The 18,672-nt window shown below is 52.8% G+C and overlaps 1 protein-coding gene across 7 annotated transcripts in view; it reads right to left on the bottom strand.

Moving 5' to 3' along the window:
* Nucleotides 1–1,101: 1,101 nt before the first annotated feature.
* IQSEC1 (IQ motif and Sec7 domain ArfGEF 1) overlaps nt 1,102–18,672 on the bottom strand; it is a 238,763-nt gene continuing 221,192 nt past the window's right edge. For 5 of the 7 annotated variants that reach the window (XM_058678598.1, XM_058678599.1, XM_058678603.1 and 2 more), the window contains 8 exons: nt 17,782–17,921; nt 17,217–17,246; nt 15,811–15,936; nt 14,671–14,770; nt 12,947–13,108; nt 12,095–12,271; nt 6,682–6,731; nt 1,102–5,428 (listed from right to left, as the gene is read on the bottom strand). In XM_058678598.1, coding sequence (XP_058534581.1) covers nt 4,889–5,428; nt 6,682–6,731; nt 12,095–12,271; nt 12,947–13,108; nt 14,671–14,770; nt 15,811–15,936; nt 17,217–17,246; nt 17,782–17,921 — 1,325 coding nt within the window. In that variant the 3' untranslated portion in view covers nt 1,102–4,888. The remainder of the gene's footprint in view (nt 5,429–6,681; nt 6,732–12,094; nt 12,272–12,946; nt 13,109–14,670; nt 14,771–15,810; nt 15,937–17,216; nt 17,247–17,781; nt 17,922–18,672) is intronic. The other 2 variants (XM_058678601.1, XM_004581364.2) reach the window with 1 other exon arrangement.

Genomic DNA, 18,672 nt, shown 5'->3' with positions numbered 1-18,672 from the left:
AACCAAAGGGTGAGTGAAGTATTTGAGGGAATCTTAGAAACCTGCTTCATTCTCCAGAAGAGACCCTAAATGGTCTAGAAAAGGAACTATGCTAAGCATATGTTTACTAAAAGGGCCCATACCCTGATTTCAGTCTAGATGAACCAGAAGTGGCTTTCAAAGAAACAGGAAGACCAATCTGACATCTCTGAATCAGAACTTACCTGAGTAGGTAAGGTGAACCACTGTCAGTCCACTTCACAAAAATCCACCTTTTCTATCTTCCACAAGCTAGACCTACCAGTTTCAACTCATTTTAGGACAGGCACAGAGGTATTCAAATGGAATTTGATCAGGAAAGGAGGAAGACTACATGCTTATCATGTTTCCACAGGCTTCTTCCTTCCAGTTGAACTGGAATTCACCTTCCTGGCTTTTGCACGTCATGTTAGCTAGTGTGGAATAAACCAGGCAGCTCTGACCCCCATGTAAGAATCCCCCTTTAAACAGGGATGGATCCGGGGCTCCCACTGGTGTTCCTACCTCACAGCAGCCACACATTCCCTCAAAGTCAATGAAACACCAGAATTCACTGAACTGCAGAAATGACAAATACCTTTGAAATCTGTCTGTTGGGCCTGGCGGCGTGGCCTACCGGCTAAAGTCCTCGCCTTGAACGCCCTGGGATCCCATATGGGTGCCGGTTCTAATCCCGGCGGCTCCTCTTCCCATCCAGCTCCCTGCCTGTGGCCTGGGGAAGCAGTTGAGGACGGCCCAATGCATTGGGACCCTGCACTCGCATGGGAGACCTGGAAGAGGTTCCTGGTTCCCGGCTTCGGATTGGCGCGCGCTGGCCCATTGAGGCTCACTTGGGGAGTGAAACATCCCCAAGAAGATCTTCCTCTCTGTCTCTCCTCCTCTGTATATCTGACTTTGTAATAAAAATAAATCTTAAAAAAAATTAAAAACAAAAAAAGAAATCTGTCTGTTCCCAAGATGTGGGATGTCTCAGCAGCGTTCCCAAGATAGAGCCGTTCCAACGTCTTCAGTCATAAGAAGTGGAAGATAACCTGTGTCTGGCCGACTGGAAAAGTTGTGTACTTTTTCAAAAAAGTCAGAACCTGAGAGTTTCAAAGGGTTTATTTGATTGCTCCACATGATCACAGTCATGGTTTTACAACAGTAGAGTCTCATTACTCACAAACAGAACGCAGAGAAAAACAAAAGCCCTCCTTGCCTCCCCACACTTACACAGTGGCTGTGGGCTTCTGGTGAGTGAGGGGTCCGAGTCTTTGGACAATCATGTTCCATATCTGATTCTAATTGTCTAAAGCACCTGGGAGGTGATTGGCAGTTCCCAAAAGGAGACACACACTGGCACAAGGTCAGTGGGACAGTGGGTAGAAGTTACAGAACTGTGCTTGCTATGTCCAGCTAGAGAAAACCCACCTCCTCCCAACCCCATACACCTGCCCCAAGTCACCATCCCACCTCACTTAGACCAGCTTTGTCATGTTGCCATGATTCTTGTTGCTGTTACTGATCATACTCACAGAATCACTCATTTTCCAGGCAGGCAGGGCAATGACGTTTCACTAGGAATTCATTAAGATGCATGCGTAGCTATGTGGACAGAGCCCCCTGTGGAAGGCCGAGGTAACACCTAGGGGGCATCTTTTCAGCTTATTTTCAAGAAAAAGTAAGAGGCCTCTGCTGCATGCAGTGTGATGGAAACCTCACTCTCCACTGGATGACTGAAGACATTTTAAAGCACGGTGTGCATATCATATTAGGATGAACTTTATTTTGACATTAAAGTACAATTCATTCATACACTTAAAAAAATACAAATACATGATTTCCTTGTTGTCCCAGGAAGATTTGTGTGATATTACCAGCTGCCTCCCCAAAGGGCCTCCATTCCTGTCAGCAGCTCTCCAGGTAACGGGGGTAGCTTGTGTGACCTGAGGGAGATCCCCAGGTGTCCTGACAGTGAGGAAGGCTGACACAAGACACCTGGGATACCCCACCTCCTCTGCCTCCCCTCCCGGGCGCTGAAGCTATGGCTCAGTGACAGGTGGGCATCTACAGACACAGCCCCATGAACACAGCATGGGGTCACGAGCCTGTTAGAAGCTTGTGCTTCCCAAGCAAGATCTGGGCAGTGTGATTCCTGACTCGTGCAATCGACAATGCTCCCCCACCCCGGGAAACACTTGCCCTGATTCAGTCTGTAAAGCAACCCCCAGGAACCAGGAAGTGTCAACCACTGGACTCCAGCACATCAAGTTAGAAACCTGGCAAGAGCTCCATGTGTGGAGACAGCCCTGTCACTCGGTGGACCCTGATGCCTCCAGCACAGGCTAAGGACATATGCAGGACAGGGTCAGGGCTGGGAGTCCTGAACGGCATCCCTGGAGAGAGTCCCTCCCGAGAACTACAGGTTGTTCTTGGTATTGTTTTGCTTTCCTTGGCGACGCCCTTATGGATGTTACCCAGCAGCCCCTCTTTTCTGGAACAACCTTGAGTTTGCAGTTAGACTTGACCCTTGTCACAGAAGAGGGTGAGGAAAAGTGGACATGTTCAAGTAGGGCACTGCTCTCCTTCAGCGGTCTGCCTGCAGTGATGCTGTTATCTTTTGCAAATCAACAATACGCAGAGGGCCACTTCATGTAACCAATGCAGATGGCATGCAGCATGATTCAACTCTTGCTTGCCAGAAGGCCCTTTACCCCGCAAGACACACAGTGCCAGGGGAGTCTGACCTTTAAGAACTGAACCAGAGAATGGAGTCAATGAACCCAGCCCGCCTGGATCGACTCACACACAGCAGTGCTTGTCCTTCCTGCTTCTGAACAGATGCCAAGAAACATCACACAGACGGGAGGACAGGAGGGCAAGTTCAAGTCAGACTTGTTGTTGAAGAGGCAGAACTCCAGGTTGCCACACTCGCTTTCTGTAGAGATGGACGAAGTGCTCAAGTTGCAGATTTTGCTGGTCCAGTGATGGCAAGGATGTGATGGTGGGGGGTTGTTGGATGCGACGAGGGGGCTCACTGAAGACCCCAGTGGGCCAGCCAGGGTGACAGAGCCAGGGCAGACTCTCCTCTCTCCCTTCTTGCTGTCCACTGAACATGGAGCCCTGGGGCCCCACGGGATCAGGCGGTAGCTTCACCCTTTCTGAAAGGGCTCTCCACCCGTGCAGGGGCCGTGGGGCAGTCCTCAGGTCCCACGCTTAGGAGCACAGCACTGGTGGCTGCAGAGGCTCAAAAGGCTGAAACTATAAAGCATGGCCCATGGGTGACTCAGGCACAGACCCGAACATGTGCAGCATCTGGCCCCAGGGGAGCGCACGGTGTCACCACAACACAGAAGCGACAAGAGCACAGCTGAGAGTCATGTGATGCCCTGGCAGCTCACCGGACCATGAGCAGGCAGCGGGGGCTTCGCCTGGCAAGGGCCGGGCTCTTGGCGGCCGGGGTCACGTGGGTGGCCACGGTGATGACAACGAGGGTTCTGCTAGCACATGGCTACATGGAATTACAATGATCACGGCTACCACTCAGAAAACAACATGGGGAACACACACACCACCCTGGGCTGCTACACACTAGCATCAGCCTTCAGGTTCCAGAGTGGATCCTGGTGGAAGCACTCTCCAGGGCTTGTGCCTGCTGTGCTTGGAGGTGGCATGAGTAAGTTATGGTGCTGGGGGGACGAGGATGAGGGTTGGTCACTTTCATGTGGGAGATGAATCCTTCTGGTGTGTATGGGTGCCCCTCTCAGAGGACTCTGAATGAGTGTGCATTAAATCATATGCATATAAAGGAAATATGGATCATGGAAATTCACAGTTATTGCAGCCATTAAAGTGTCTAAGAGTCTGCGGAACCAATATCCTAAGACAACCGGCTCTTAACTAGTTGTCCTGAGTTGCTACTGTAGAGTTAACTGCATTTTATCTACTTGCTTACCTGAAATAACAGAGCAGTTATAATACTGACTACTTATGATAGTATTCTGTTAATAAAATAAGGATTTATACAAAGCAATATCAGACTTTTTAAACAGTTAGATGCTATGTTACTTGGCACAGTTAGTAATAATGATTGTGTAAAGATTTCAGCCAGTCCTAGAGGGACTTCTCTTCTCTGTATGAAAATATGGAAGTATCTGAATTTGTTCCTAGCATTTAAGTTTTTGGTCTACTCTCACACATTCACCTAAGGTACTGTCTTTCTATCAGGTAAGTGGAGTTCCTGGTGAGGTCTCTATTGCTAACTTTGTGGACTGAAACGCTTGCCTTTCACACACAAACACTACCTATACAGTGTGTGTCTATATATATTTATATATTTATATATATTTATATGTATTTATATATTTATATTATATAAAGTTCACTTACGTAGTCGCATCAACCATATCAGGTCTACTTAATGTTTTGCCCATTGTCAATAAAAGAGCATCAATGCAGCAAGTTTTGGGGATTTTGTTTTTTTGTTGTTTTTGGTTTTTTTTTAATCTTGTTTCTTCTTTTCCTAGGTTGGGTTTTCATATATGTGTACAATTGGGGGGGGCAGGACAGAGAGCTGAGCTGGGTGGGCTGGGAGCCAGGTCAACACCTATTTGGCTGGTGGCACCGTTTCAAGGCTGACGGCTATGTCTCAGGTGTACCCTCACACTGAGGTGAACGGACCCCAGGGTGCCGATGCTAAATTAAGTCAGGATCTCTATTCCATGAAACAGGAGCCCTGGGGGACCCCAGGGTCCCATTCCAGCTGGCAGGGGCAGAGGGAAGAGATGGAAACAAAAGTGCCCTGTGTTTGTTCTGAGGCTCACAACCTCCAGACATGCCCCTGTATAGTGTGCGGCTGTTTGGGGGAGTCTGGGTCCCCTGCCCAGGCTATCTACACAATTGTGCTGATGCCGCTGGGTTTGGCCTTGCTGCTGGTGGGGGGTGGTGGGGCAGGGGGCTGCCCGTGGTGGTGGCCAGTGTGCCCCACATGGGCTGAGGGCAGCGGTGGGTGGCTATGAGCATGAGCCCCGTAGGGTGGATATCCGCTATGGGGGCCATGATGGTACTGGTGGGTGTGTTGGATGTGCTGGGGAGGGTGGTAGTGGTGGTGGTGGTGGTAGGGAGGTGGATTCTGCTGCATGTGGCAGTACTGGGTATGATGCCCATGCACCTGGGCCTGAGGTGGGCCCTCTGTGGGCCCTGGGTGATGGCCAGCCGAAGAGTGCGGAGGGTGGGGCAGGATTGGCGGGTGGGGGGGCGGCGGGGGTGGGGCTGAAGGTGGGTGGGCCTGGGGAGGGGGCTTCCCTCTCTTACTCCCAAATAAGGAGCCCAGGAGGGAGGATGAATGAGGCATAGGCTGGTGTGGGCGAGATGGACACTCTCGTGTTGATGTAGCTCTCCGGCGCATGTGAGGACTGCTAATGATGGAGCCCTAAAAAGGAAATTCATAGAAACCATAATTAAAAGATCTTAAAACATGCAGGTCAGAATGATTCTTTCTTTAATGCAAAAATGCACCCGCTGACTGCTAAGCCTTCGTTCAGCTCTCTGACCACAGGAGGAGGGCGGGGTGAGGAAGAATGCAGGCCCCACCTCCTGGCGCGATTCTATGCAGGATGGCTGGGGTGGGTGACTGGACCCTGACAAAAGTGGGGGTAGGGGAAGGATCGAAGGGCCCGAGCATAATGTGACTTCTGCTCTCATTCTAACGAACACACTGGACCTGGGTACCTGCCTGAGGCCTCACAATACAAAGACTGCATGGGGTGTCTGTGAGCTGTGTGTGGTGGGTGGGTACTACAGCTGTGCCCTAACCTCTCCTGGTAGCTCTCGGCTGGGCGAGGCCATCTGCTCCACCCGGGGAAATCCTGAAGGGTCTTGGCAGGAGGTGACAGGGACAGATGAAGCTCCAAACTGTCCTTAGGGGATGTGGGCTGCCTAGGCACTTCACTGCAGCTGCCTACTGCAAACCAAACAAGGAAAAGGCAGGAAACAGAAACAGATCTGCAAGCTGAAGTTAAGATGTGGACAGCAGTACAGAGATGGTTGGAGGATGAGTGAGATCTTATGAGATCCACGCTGACATTTTCTTTCTCTCCAGACACTCCTCCCATGAGCTAAGCAATTCCATGGGGTCCTGACTGCAGACACACAGCGATGGAAACTCCAGAAAGGAAGCGATGGGGATGGTGGAGCGTGGAAGTGAAGAGCTGGGCAAAAACATCCAACAGCAAAAGCGGCAGGTGAGTAGGCAGCAGTGGCCAGCACCTGGCCACTGAGCAGTAGTAGCCATGGCAGAGCCCCCGGTGGCTGTGGATGGTTATCCATGCTTGGGAACAAGAGATGGGGAGTAAGCGAAAAACCAAAACACAAAATCCAGAACCACCCTCCCCCGCACTGTTGGGTCTGAAATAAGCAGTGGGAGGCAAGGATGCTTCTAGGCTCAAGGAGAAGCTGGCATGCACAGGATCAGAGGCAGGCAGGGACGGGGAGAGGGTGTGTCTGCGTCTCTGTGCAGTAGGGGAAGAAGCCAAAAATAAATAAATAAAAATAAATAGAAAACCCAAACAAACAAACAAAAAACCAGAAACCAAAACAAAACAAAAACAAAGACAACAGATATAAACCAAGGATTGGGGGAGGAGACACAGGACAGCCAGCTGGACGGAGGTGCTTCCTACTTACTTCCACATTGCTCTCTAGCGATCCCGCACTGCTGCGACGCCCTCGCTTCCCTGCCCAGAACATGCAATACCAGAGGTTAGACACGGGACGCCAGGCCTGGGGCACTGCCTGCCTGTCTCGTGCTGCCACCGCCTTGGAGCCTGCACAGCTGCCCAGAGCGAGCACAAGAACCGGGACTCACCTGTCCGCGGGCATCAGATATGAGGGGCAGAGGAGGGGCTCCGTGGGGAAGCTGGCACAAGCATGCTAGCCAGGTTTCTTTTTCCAAATAGTTTTTTAAAAAGTGCAAAAGAAAAAAAAAAAGGAAAAAGAAAAATTTAAACTAGCCCAAATCTGACAGCCTTCCTCTTGGACCGGCAGTCCATGGGGAGGGGCCTTGGGCTGTGGCATGGGCACCCAGTGCACCCAGTGCACCCAGTCTCTCCTCCCCTGACTCGGCCGGCAGGCTGAGTTCAGCTGTCTGCTGACAGGGGAGTGGGCGAGGGCGGCAGCAGCAGCAATAGCGACAGTGTGAGCCATCCTCTCCAGTCCGGACTGCCCGTGGAGTCCATATATATGTATATATAAACGCACACACACACATATACATATATTCCTCTCCCCTTCTATGCAGAGCAGGGATCAACAGTTAAGAGAAGTTAAGGAAGTATCCCTTGTCCTTCTGGGTGCTTCTGGGGGTGGAGTTTTGGTTTGTGCAGTGGCCTATAGCCGGGTGCTGATGCGAGACTTTACCCCCAGCCTCGGGGCCCAGAACCCCAACTCCTCCTCTGCCAGCACTACTCCCTAAGATGCCACACAGCCCTCCCAAGGAATCAGGGCTCAACCATCACCTTTACCATGTCCTGGTCTCTGGCACATAACAGGCATGCAGCGTGAGCTGGCCAAGTCAAAGGAAGGCTGAGTCCTTCTCTTGGCTTGGGGTACACAGAACTCCCCCACCCCACCCCAGCCTCCCTTGGGAGGCCTTCTCCATGGTGTCTGCAGATCATGCCTAGTAGACAGACAATAGGTGTCCAGCCTCAGCAGCAGCTCTGGGATGGCAATGGAAATGGGGCAGAAATGGGGCACTACACTCTGTATGAACTTCCATCACACAGCACCAGCTGAGTCCAGCACCACGCTAGAGTCATTGGTGGTGCTTTGTCACAAAAGACGGAAGCCGTAACTGGAAAATGAGCCCCATTTCCAAAAGGTAAGGTTCACACCCAAGCCTGCCTATTCACCTCTGAGGCTGGACAGCACGGGGATACTGCCATCTGGGCTGAGCTGCAGCCAAGGTCAGGGTAGGTGGCACAGCCTGGAAGATGAATGCAGTCATTCCGTCTGCTTAGCTGGCTCCCTTCAAGGCCACACCAAGGGGAGCTGCAAGTATTGGGAGAAGGACATGTCTTTGGGCCTCACCATGGTTATGCCAGTGTGTTGGCCATGTCCAGAACAGGACTGAGTTCTGGGTATGGGCACACAGACTCAGGGGATGCCTGTTCCCTTTGTTTTGTCTGCTGACCCCCCTTCTCCAGTTCCAGGTAGAAGCCGTACCAAGTCCTGCTGGAGCCTGGCCTATGTGAAGTGGCCCTCAGAACCTGCTCTTGGGATGGGGCTGCTCTGCAACTCAGGGGCAAGAGCACAAGGGAAACCTTGACTTCTGTCAGAAGAAAAAGGTCACATCTCCTCACTTGTCTGTGGACGCAAGCAGAGGGGCAGGTCTTCTCCCCAACGCAGTGGGCCAAGGACACACAGCAGAGAGTGTCCAGTCTCCCAAGAGGAGACTCCTGAGCACGGACATGCCCTTCTTCCACATGTCACCTCAGTTTCCCCATTTGTGAAATCCACATCTCCTGCCCCGACCCCTTCGGGGGGCTGTAAGCATCAGGCACTCGCATGTTGTGAAGTCACACGGGAATGCTAAGCACCAGAGGTCTGCTGCTTCTGGGGTTTGATTCTTCTCTAAAGCCCCCTTGAGGCTGACGAACAAGGAACTGCGGGGCGGCAGCCACTCTGCTGGCATCCTGCAGCCCCTTCCAGCTGGCTTGCTTCTTGGATGGGATGGGAGCTGGGCTTGGAAAGCTGGGGGGTGTCCTGAGCTGAAGCTAAAGAAAGACTCTCACTCTTCTTCCTGCCCACGTGAGCTGACATAGACCTTGTATGGGGCTATCTTGAGTGACGTGCAGTGTTTCAGGACCCATCTCTTCAACTTCTCAGCTTAGCAAGGATGTGGGGGACCCTAGGGACACTCTCCACACTCAACTCCCAGTGTTCTGTTCTAAATGCACACCCACAGCACACCTGCCCACGGCAGACCTGTGCCAGATGTCCCCTACATCCTCGCAGATGGCCTCTAGTCCTTGCTCAAACATGTGTGCCAATGGGAGCAAGGCAGACTTGTATACACACAGGCATACATAGCCTGTCCTATTCTACTCCACACTTGGTGCTATTTGCAACATCTCAGCTTTGGTCCTGCAAGTGAACCCACTGCAGAACCATCCCTCGTGGAGTCAGATCAGGCCCACAGGACTCCCTACAAGGTTCTTCTTAGCCTCAGCTGCTGCCTCTGTAGTAGGCTGGGATATGGATAGGGCCTTCTTCGCCACCTAGGGTCAAAGCTCTGGAGCCCTCAGCAGTGCTGGGGGCCAGTTAGGTGACCTTGTTCCATGACAATGGCCATGATGGTACAGATGACAGCGCACACCTGCCCAGCACTAACTATGCCCAAGGTGGCTCTAAACATGGTACAGGCAGACAGGACCAGACATTGACTGTGGCCTGGCACTGACAGAGCAGCAAGTGAGTAGATACATGAGCTCAGGCCATCTGACTCTAGAATGGGTGGGCCGTGTCAGAGTCCTGCTGGACTTGCTGTCAAGGGTTGGTGGGACCAGGTGATGGAAGTGCCATTCCTACTCACCCCTGGGCCCTAGGCTGCCTCTTTCACTGTCAGGAGCACCTGTTATTTCCACCAATACTCCTGGAAAGGGGTACTCAGGTAGTGCAGGTGACAGGTACCTCCTAGAACAGGTCTTAGGACCTGGGAGATAGCCTCTCCTCAGGTACTCACTAGTAGGCAGTTCAGCTGTGGAGTCCTCAGGAGTGTCCACCACAATGTGACCTGTCCGGCAGATACCAAGTCCTGTTGTCCCTATTTCCTTAGCCTTGATCTTAAGCAGGGCCCTCATGCCGCTGGATGAGCACAGATTGGGGAGTCATAGTTGGGGCTGGAGCTCAGGCCATTCCTTCTGTCTCTTAGAACATCAGCGGCTCCTGGGGCATTTGTAGATGGGCCATCAAACCATGGCCACATTTCACTTCCTAGGTTCATGTTGGGCTGAGGCCATGTCCCAGGCAGATCAGCTCCTGGATGGACTTGGAATTGCCAATCAGTGGCAGCTTCTTCCTGTTGTTGACTGCTCCAGAGGGCTTTGCTCTTAGTGGGCTTAACCTGTCACCATCTCAGACACAATGCTCTGAGGGCTGTAGTGAGTACAGCCAGCTCATGCTAGCTCTGGGAGGCTTGCAGCCATGGCCCAGTCCACAGCAAGTAGCCAGCCCTTGCCTGTCTTTTGCCTGGAGATGGCAAGTAGCTCCTCACTTGAGCTGACATGACAATAGCACCTGCCTGACTCAAACACCCACCTCACTTCATCCTCAACTTTCCTGGGTTCAGGGAGCATTGTAAGATCTGTTTAGGGTTTTCTTTCTTTGTTGTAAGAGTAAAGAAAATCCAAATCCTGGAGTCCTCAACTTAGAATCCACAAATACAGTGCCAAGAGTGAACACAAACACTAACTGACATTCCTCACACGGATGCAGGCCTGCAATCCTGGCTCTATTTGGTCCCCGGGCCTGGGACCATAGATAGGCACAGCCCTGACCAATGGACAATGGACCACATGAGTCTCAGCTGTGACAAAGTCACTGCCACCTAGGAGAGATGGGATGGAAGGGCACACTGGACCCTTGGGGCCCCTAGAGGCTTAGGAAAGGGAGAGGACAGAGATTGCCACATTGCACAAACTCAAGAGTCCCTGGGCCCACAGCCTGCGGGGAGTCCAAAACTGAACTGACTAGGCCACCAGAAAACCAGTTCTTTCCAGCTAAAGATGATTTTGCTCCCCCCAAGGACCTGTGGTGATTTCTGGGGACATCCGTGATTGTCACAAGGTGCGATTGGCACCCGGTTGTCAGGGCCTGGGATGCTGCTCAACATCCCACAGGGCCCAGCACAGTCCCACGGCCGGGCATGGCACAGCCCAAATGGTCAGCAGTGCTCAGCCTGAGAAGCCCCAGCTTCCACCCTCCGGCTGGCAATGATCTGATTGTCACAATGGAAAAAACCAAAATCATGACAAAACAAAAGGAAAAAAGAACTCCAACTGAAGGGGGGGAAAGGATAAAACATTTCTGAGGAATGAATAAGCTGAAGTGAAGCGGTGTTGCTGGCAGAGCAGGAGTAGGGGTAAGGTCCTGGATAGGCTTTCTTAGGAAATTCAGACCTGGCCCACAGACTGGTGCCAGACATGGGTGAGCAATCCCCTAGGAAGAGAGGGTGCCGGTCTCAGCATCCAAGGGTCTCCTCAAAAAACAAGGGTTGCACAGGCTCCTGGTCTGCTCTGGTAGCACTTGGGGAGAAGATGACTGGCCACAGACTTGCAGATGCTGGGCAGCTGCTGGGCACCCTCCCTCAACTCACAGCTCCTTCAGAGACTCGGGCAGGTGACCCTTCGGGGCTGCTCCCTACTGCTCAAGGGCATCCCTCCCCCTCCAGAAATCTGTGCAGTTTGAAGGGTGCTCTTGCTTGGGGGATCAAGTGGCTGGCAGCAAATTAAACACACACAGAAACAAAACAACAGCAACAATCACAATTTCTACCAGGCCTTTTCCCCTAGACACCCCAGAGCCAGCCAGGGCCACTGTGGCCACCGCCGTGGGCTGCAGGGAGGCCAAGGACTCCCAGGAAAGGAGACCCTGCAGGGAAAGCAAGCCTAGGGGCGGCAGGAAATGGGGATCTGCAGGCACCTCAGAAGGCGTCACTCTCTCACTCAGCATAAAACACAGGAACGCGCAGCACAGAGAACACGGGACACACCGTCTGGCTTGCTCCGAGTCAGAGCAATTTCAGAAAACAGACACATGAATAAACAAAACCCCTGGAAGAAGGGAAAAGTGGGGGAACTTCCCTAGCCGCTCCACACAGGCTGCCTCTCCTTTGGATGACAACTGGTCCTGATTCCCTCTGTCTTTTGGGATGCCCTTTCTGTGTAGCCAGACATTGCTCTGGCTTAGCAGGTTCCCAGGAACCCCAACAGCGTTCTGTCCACACCCTGCCACCCATAGCCACTACTGCTGCAGGACCCTCGTGGCTGACGATGCACACCCTGTTTGCATAAGGCTGGGAAGGTCTCGGCTGAGCTCTTACCCGCTTCGGAGAGGTCCCTCAGAGAGCTGCTGAGGGCGCTGCGTTTGAGGCCTTCCCCACTTGCGTAGCTGTCATCCAGGCAGGCCCGGCTCAGTGTCCCGTTGCCGGACTCCTTTTTGAGGCTGGAGCACTGGGATATGCTGGGCCGTACGACGCCCTTCTGCTTCTCAAGCTCCGCTGGAACAGAGAGGACGAGCAGTCTGGTGAGAAGCACAGAGTATGGCAGGTGGCCTAGGGGCAAGGGGTGGTGGGGAGGCGCGGATTGTAACGACCCTTGGGTTGGAGTTGGTACTATCCTGGAGGACCAGCAGAGATGAAGGGTGGTCTCTGGGAAAGACAGGATTGTGATGTCTATGCTGGAAGGAAGAAAAGAGCAAGGAGACTGTAGGGCAGGAGGCTGGACTGCCTGTAATTTGCAGCAGAGAAAACTCTGCAGGTTCAGGAACTAACAAGGAGGTGGAGACTTGGGCTTGTCCATAGACAAGGCACAAGTGGGGACACCCATGTACCTCAGTGGGGTAAGACCTGGAGCTGAAGGATGGCCCTACTTGGGGCCAAATGCAAGGACGACTAAGCGACAATAGTACTGAAGTACATAGAGCTCAGCTCCAGAACTTGTAGGTCCTGTCCACAAGGTGGCCGCCAAGGGAGGGGCCCTTCCCAGGTCTTTTAAACAGGGTCTGACCGGCAGGCCAGGGCCTTGGCTTGGGCATAGGGCATCTTGTCTGTGTGGGTCCAGCAGGGGTCTTGGCATCATCAGCCATGGCCCACTGTTGCAGCCCTGAGCGATGATGGCAGGTGCTCAGTCTGGAAGCTGCTAAGTGATCCGGGACCAGTAGGCATGGGACTTACACTCTATCCTGTGCTTCTCCATCTCCTGTACTTCTGCAATGGACTCCCGCAGGTCATCGGTAAATTTCTTCCTGTCTTGAGGATTGGGAGCGTTGAAGTTTATCAACACTTTGATGTCGGCTCCAGGGACAGCCGACGTGAGCCGGATGCCATTGGGGTAGTCTGCAAAGGGGAAGGACAGGCAAAGAGCAAGCAGTGTAGGTAGTCCTCTGCAATCGCCTCTCAGATCAAAGGAAATAAACTGAAGGCTGTCTGGGTCAGCAGGCTCTCGGCAGCGACTCAGAACAACCACAAAATGCTCTCCTTGTCCCAGAGGTCTGTGTTGTTGCTCAGCTCAATTTGAAGATCATGGACAGCAGGTCCTTTCCTTCAAGGCTCTGTGTCACACTGCCAGGGGCTGAGTCTCATATGGGGTGGACATGGCATCCTGAGCTTGTCAGGGACCAGGGCGGATCTCATGCAGTCACCTCGCATCTTTCTAGGCGACAGAATGAGTGTTGTTCTTTTCCAAATTGTCTCTATCTGTTCCCTTCCTTTGGGTACCCTTGGGCACCCCATATGCAAGCTCACCTCATGCCACCCCCAGGCCTGTGGGATCTCAGGGGCTTGACTTCCAGGCAGTGTGGCTCTTTGCAGTGGCAATCACCTGGCCAAGTACCAGACACTGCAAGTAGGAAGGTTCTTGACCAAAACAACAACTTGAACTTTTCAGGGCCAGGAGGGCCAGCTGGGCTGAAATGTACACACCAATGTTGCCACATGGGACATCAAGGTGAGGCAGGACCCTAGCATGGGGTTTGCTGAGGCTTGTATCGGGGTTCCTCACAGGAGAGGGGGAGGAGGTGTGAGTGCTTCTGTCTGTTCCTGGGTCTCACTATAGATAGAGAAGTGGGAACTAACCCCAAACCTAAGCCTTCCAGCTCATGTGCTTGAATGGTTCAGCTGCAGGTTCCTGACACCTTCAACCTACAGGTCAAAGACAGATCAGACCCAGGGTGATGGCCTGTCCTGAACGGATAAATGGATCTACTCCAGAACCTTCCCTGTCCCTATCTCAGGAGGGCTGGCTCTGTGCGTAGCTTTTGGGGCCTCCAACAGGAAAGGGACAAAGGAGAGAGGAAAAGAGAAGGAGCAAGGTCAAAAGAAGAGGTACATGGAGTATCACAGCCAGCAGTCAGCACCCTCACAAAGCCCCAGGGCCCAGTCACAGCCAACAGGTCCCAGAACCCCGAGGAGGGCCCCAGTAACACTTATGGGGCAAATCTTACTAAGCACTCAAGGTGAGCCAGGAACTTTTCTAGGGTTTTACGTGGGAAAACCATTTTGCTTATTCTGTGAGGTAGGTGCTACTGTCACCCTCCCTGTAATACCCCCCACCTCTCCTTTGCAGCCCAAGAAGCAGAGGCCAGAGAGGCTGAGAAACCAAGCCACACGGCAGCAGTAAAGTGCTGGGGCCAGGACTGAGACCCAGGCTCAGCTCTGGCTGTCTTCTCCATCACCCAGGGCGACTTTCACCTAGGTTTCCAGTCACCTACACTAAGTACTTAACGTTTTTCTACCAACTTTTAACTTCCATAATTCATTTGTTTTAAATGTACAAATCTGATCAGTTGCTGGAAGCAGAAGCAGCAGTGAAAGAAAATCCAATGTGCATGTAGATAACGGATGGAGAAGTCACTGGGGGTTCTGGCCTGGGGGCAATCAGGAGGCCATTGCACACTCACACTGGTTTTCGAAGAGCAGAACCTGCATGCCATACAGGGAGAAGGACTGCCGGAAGCTGTACGTCACCGAGTTCTTCTTCTTCTGGAAGATCTTGGTGACCTGGGGGTAGCCAGACGCAGCTGAGTAGAGAGGTCAGAGGCCCAGGACAGGAAGAACACGGGACCTTTCATGCCATGACCTGGACACTGATTCCCATCCCTATAAGTTCCCAAAGCCAGCCTGACTGGAGACAAAGTGCCCACAGCCCAGCAGACAGGTGGCAGGTGCCTTCCCACAGTTGGCTGAGATAGTTACACCGGGGCTCAGCCCCTGGAGGACACAAAGGGGAGTCAGAGCTGGGCAATGCTGATCTCAGGAAGAGACCACAGCTCTATGCCTCAGCACCACCTGAGTGTGACACCATGTCTAGTCCATGTCCTCTGATGATCCCCACACTCCCGCCAGGCCCCTGCTGCTGGTCTGGTCTGCAGCTAACAGCAGGAACTTCCCAGCTTGGCAGTCAGAAAGGGGCTCCCCTCTTTCTCTTGTTTACTACATGTCAGACACCAGGTGGAACCTATGTCCAAGATTCTTGGTGTCACTGTAATTCTCAGAGTCATCTTCCAGGGGAGCAAGCTGAGGCTCCAAGGCCTAAAGGGGAATCTAAAGTCCAGGGCTCTCAGTAAAGGATGGGAACCTCCATGTCTGAGTCAGTCTCTTTGGTCAGAGAGAAGCAGATGTTCCAACTTTGAACCAAACCCATGGGGACAGGGGCCTAGGTAAGAGCCTGTGGCATGTAGGAAAGTCAGAGGTGTCCAGGGTAAGTTTGCTGGCTCCTGGCAATGGCCACTTTCACCTTCACTCGGCATCCTTGGATAAGAGATGCTATCTTTGCATAAGAGCTCCTTGCCTGCCCTTGGAGGACCCTCTTCAGCCTATCTGTGTCCTGGAGGATGGGCTTAGCAGCAAGGAGGAGGACAGCTGATGCTGCTGGAGCCTCTGGAAATGGCTGGAGCTGAAGCCCACAACCCACTCTGGACTCTCCCCATGCATGAGGGCATTCGTTTGAGTTCCCCAACCCCAGTTCCCACCAAGCATGTGCCCGTTTTCCCACATGCAGACACATGGCCAGACAGACACCGAGGTGATGAGTCACATACCACCAAGAGGTCATTAAACAGGAAGATCTCTCGCTGGTGCAGCCCAAGTTTCTGTGGCTTATTTGGATCCGGGACCTCGAAGAGCCGGCAGTAGCAGACCAGTCGACGGTGGGGCAGAGAAAGCACCTGTGCAGGGGAGAGCCGGTCCAGCATTGCCAGCACCACTCCCCTGCAGACTCTGGGGGCTGTGTCTGAGAAGGCCAGCCCCTCCCTCAGCTGAACTTCACATTCAGGAACACCTTCTCCTGCACACTGGGCACGGCAGGCCTCCTGCTCTATCCTCAGGAGCCGCCATGTGAAACTCCTGCAGGACACAAGGAGTTGGCCTTTCCTCTGCTGAGGCCTCCCTCTGGACTCCTTCCCACAGCAGCTCACGTGAGCATCTTGTTTAATGACTCCCGATGTGTCCACCACACATACACACACACACACACATATGCCCCGAGTGCCTGCCAGCTCTTCCCAGTGTCTGCTGCAGACATGCAGAGGCCTGGGGTGACTTACCCTCAGTCTCAACCTCTAAAGGGTGCAGAGCCAGGATCTGATTCCTGGTTGCAGGATTATTTCCGCTCTCCCATGCTGTCTGAGACCCTGAGTCAGCAGCTAACACTCTGCACACTGGCCCTCACATGCGGCTATAACTCCACATGAATGTACTCCCCAACCCACCAAAGCCCAAGCAGTCCTCACGGCACTAATTTCCCTGGCCCGTGAAGAAGATGCATATGTTCATGAAGACACAGGCTACAGTAATCTGAGCACAGTCAAGAGGAGGACGCAGTGCATTGAGGGGAAGAAAGGCAAGACCCAGCCTGGAGTGTTCAGGGAGTTCAAGTACAGTTGCAGGAGGATGGTGGGGCCATGGGACTAGAGGGACTGGTTGTGGCACTGGAAGGCTGATGTAGGCAGCAGTGAGGCCGCTGGGTGAAGGATGAACAGATATACTACATGATGGCCAGCTGTGTGTGTGTATATAGAGTGAGTGTGTGTGTGTGTGTGTAGAGACATATGGGCAAAGCACAGGTAGCAGCAGTGTGTAGGGAGCTGGGAGAGCCCTGCACTGGATGGGAGGGCCAACAACAAGCTGTGAGATGCAGCTTAGGGCCAGGTGGAGAGCAGCCATGAGTCACAGAGCAGGTGGGGTAGGAAAGGCCCTTGAAGGCTACAGTAATGTCTCCTGCAGCCAGTTTCTGAGGTCTGGGACACGAGCGCAGAAATCCGTACTGACTGGCTGACAGCACAGGCCTCCTGGGTGGTGGAGGGCTCAGGGCCTGCAGATGTGAGGTGCAGTCATTATGAAATCCCTGTACATCCCACTGGAAATGAACTCGAGCAGTCGAGGGGCCAGCAGAGTCCCCGGGATAGGCAGGGTAATAGCCAGAAAGGAAAAGCAGAGCAATACTCACACAACCTAGCCCATGATGCAGGGATCCAATCTATGGGGAAACAGCAAACAAAAAGGGAATTAATACTGCAGACCCTGAGGGAGCTCAGGGGTGAGGCTCAATCAAACAGCAGTCAATGGCCCATCCCTCAACTCCCCTCCAGGGTCCCGACCCCTCAGCTCTGGCCAGCCGGGATGGTGAATCCCCCATTCGGCTGGCAGTATTTGTGGAGAGGCCTCTGCGCAACCTCTCGCTCTGTCAGAGGATTCTGGGATCACTAAGGACAGCTGGCCAGAATCCTGGATCAAGCTGAATCACACATGACCCTGTCCAGCCTTTAAATATCAAGTTCACTTCAAATATGACCTGAAGCAAATGACTGTGATTCCCAATGATAACGACAGCCACTAAGAAAAACTACAAGCTCTGAAATCATTGACCAGCCCTGCTTAGAAGGGACCGGGTTCCAAACAGCATCAGGGCCTCTGGGTGAGCTGGCAGAATTGGCCTAGGGCCACACCATGGGAGTGGAGTAAGAATTCCTGGCAGGTAGGACCCCTTGGAGATGCTGGGGTCTCTGACGTACCGGCTTCTTCCCCACAATGAGCTTCTCCACCTTCTGCACCTGGGACACGTGGTCCTCATTGGTCTTCAGTTCCCGCTTGCGGATCCGTTCGTAGATTCCAATCAGCATCTCCCGGGGAATGTCCTCACCATCGTCCACGCCTGGACAAGGGACAGTGAGTGGAGTCTGGGCAGCAGAAACTCCATGCAGCCCTGGGCCCCAGGCTGGTCCTAGCTTTTACAGTTTCTAATCCAAACGAGAGCAGCAAATCTCTCACAGTTCCCACCAAAAGCAGGGGATTCCCTAGATGGCTGGCTGCAACAGTCAGCACTGGGTCATGCCATGGCTGCAGCCACGGAACATTTTCAGTACCTTACAATGTTCTTCCAAGTCCTCCTGACTTGGGATAAGCAGGGAGCTAGCTACTGAATAAAGAAGCTAAGAGGCTGCCAGCCTTCTCCTTGCTGTAGCCCTGTACCACTGAAACTTCACCCCTTCCATGCTGCTTCAACACATGCTTAATGAATATGTTCGCTGAGTTCCATGTGGAGATGCCATGAAACCTTCCCAGAGATCACCCAATACAATGAACCTTGCCAAAACACCATCTCATTTAAGATCAGTTATGGTGCCATCCTCAACTCAATAAAGGCAGCAAATGAACTGGTGGATGAACTTCATGATTCTCCCTTACAAGGTAGACATGTTACTGTGTGAGAAGTACTATCTCTTAAAATAAGTCTTGTTCCTGGGATTGGCATTGTGGTGAAGTGGGTAAAACCACTACCTGCAACACTGGCATCCCACAGAGGTGCTGCTTTGTGTCCTTGCTGCTCTACTTTTAAATCCAGCTCTCTACTAATGACCTGGGAAAAGCAACAGAACATGGCTCGAGTGTTTGGCCCCTAGCCA

The sequence above is a fragment of the Ochotona princeps genome, chromosome 21, assembly GCF_030435755.1.
Source record: "Ochotona princeps isolate mOchPri1 chromosome 21, mOchPri1.hap1, whole genome shotgun sequence".
Classification (NCBI taxonomy): domain Eukaryota; kingdom Metazoa; phylum Chordata; class Mammalia; order Lagomorpha; family Ochotonidae; genus Ochotona; species Ochotona princeps.
This window is presented reverse-complemented; position numbering and strand designations above follow the sequence as displayed.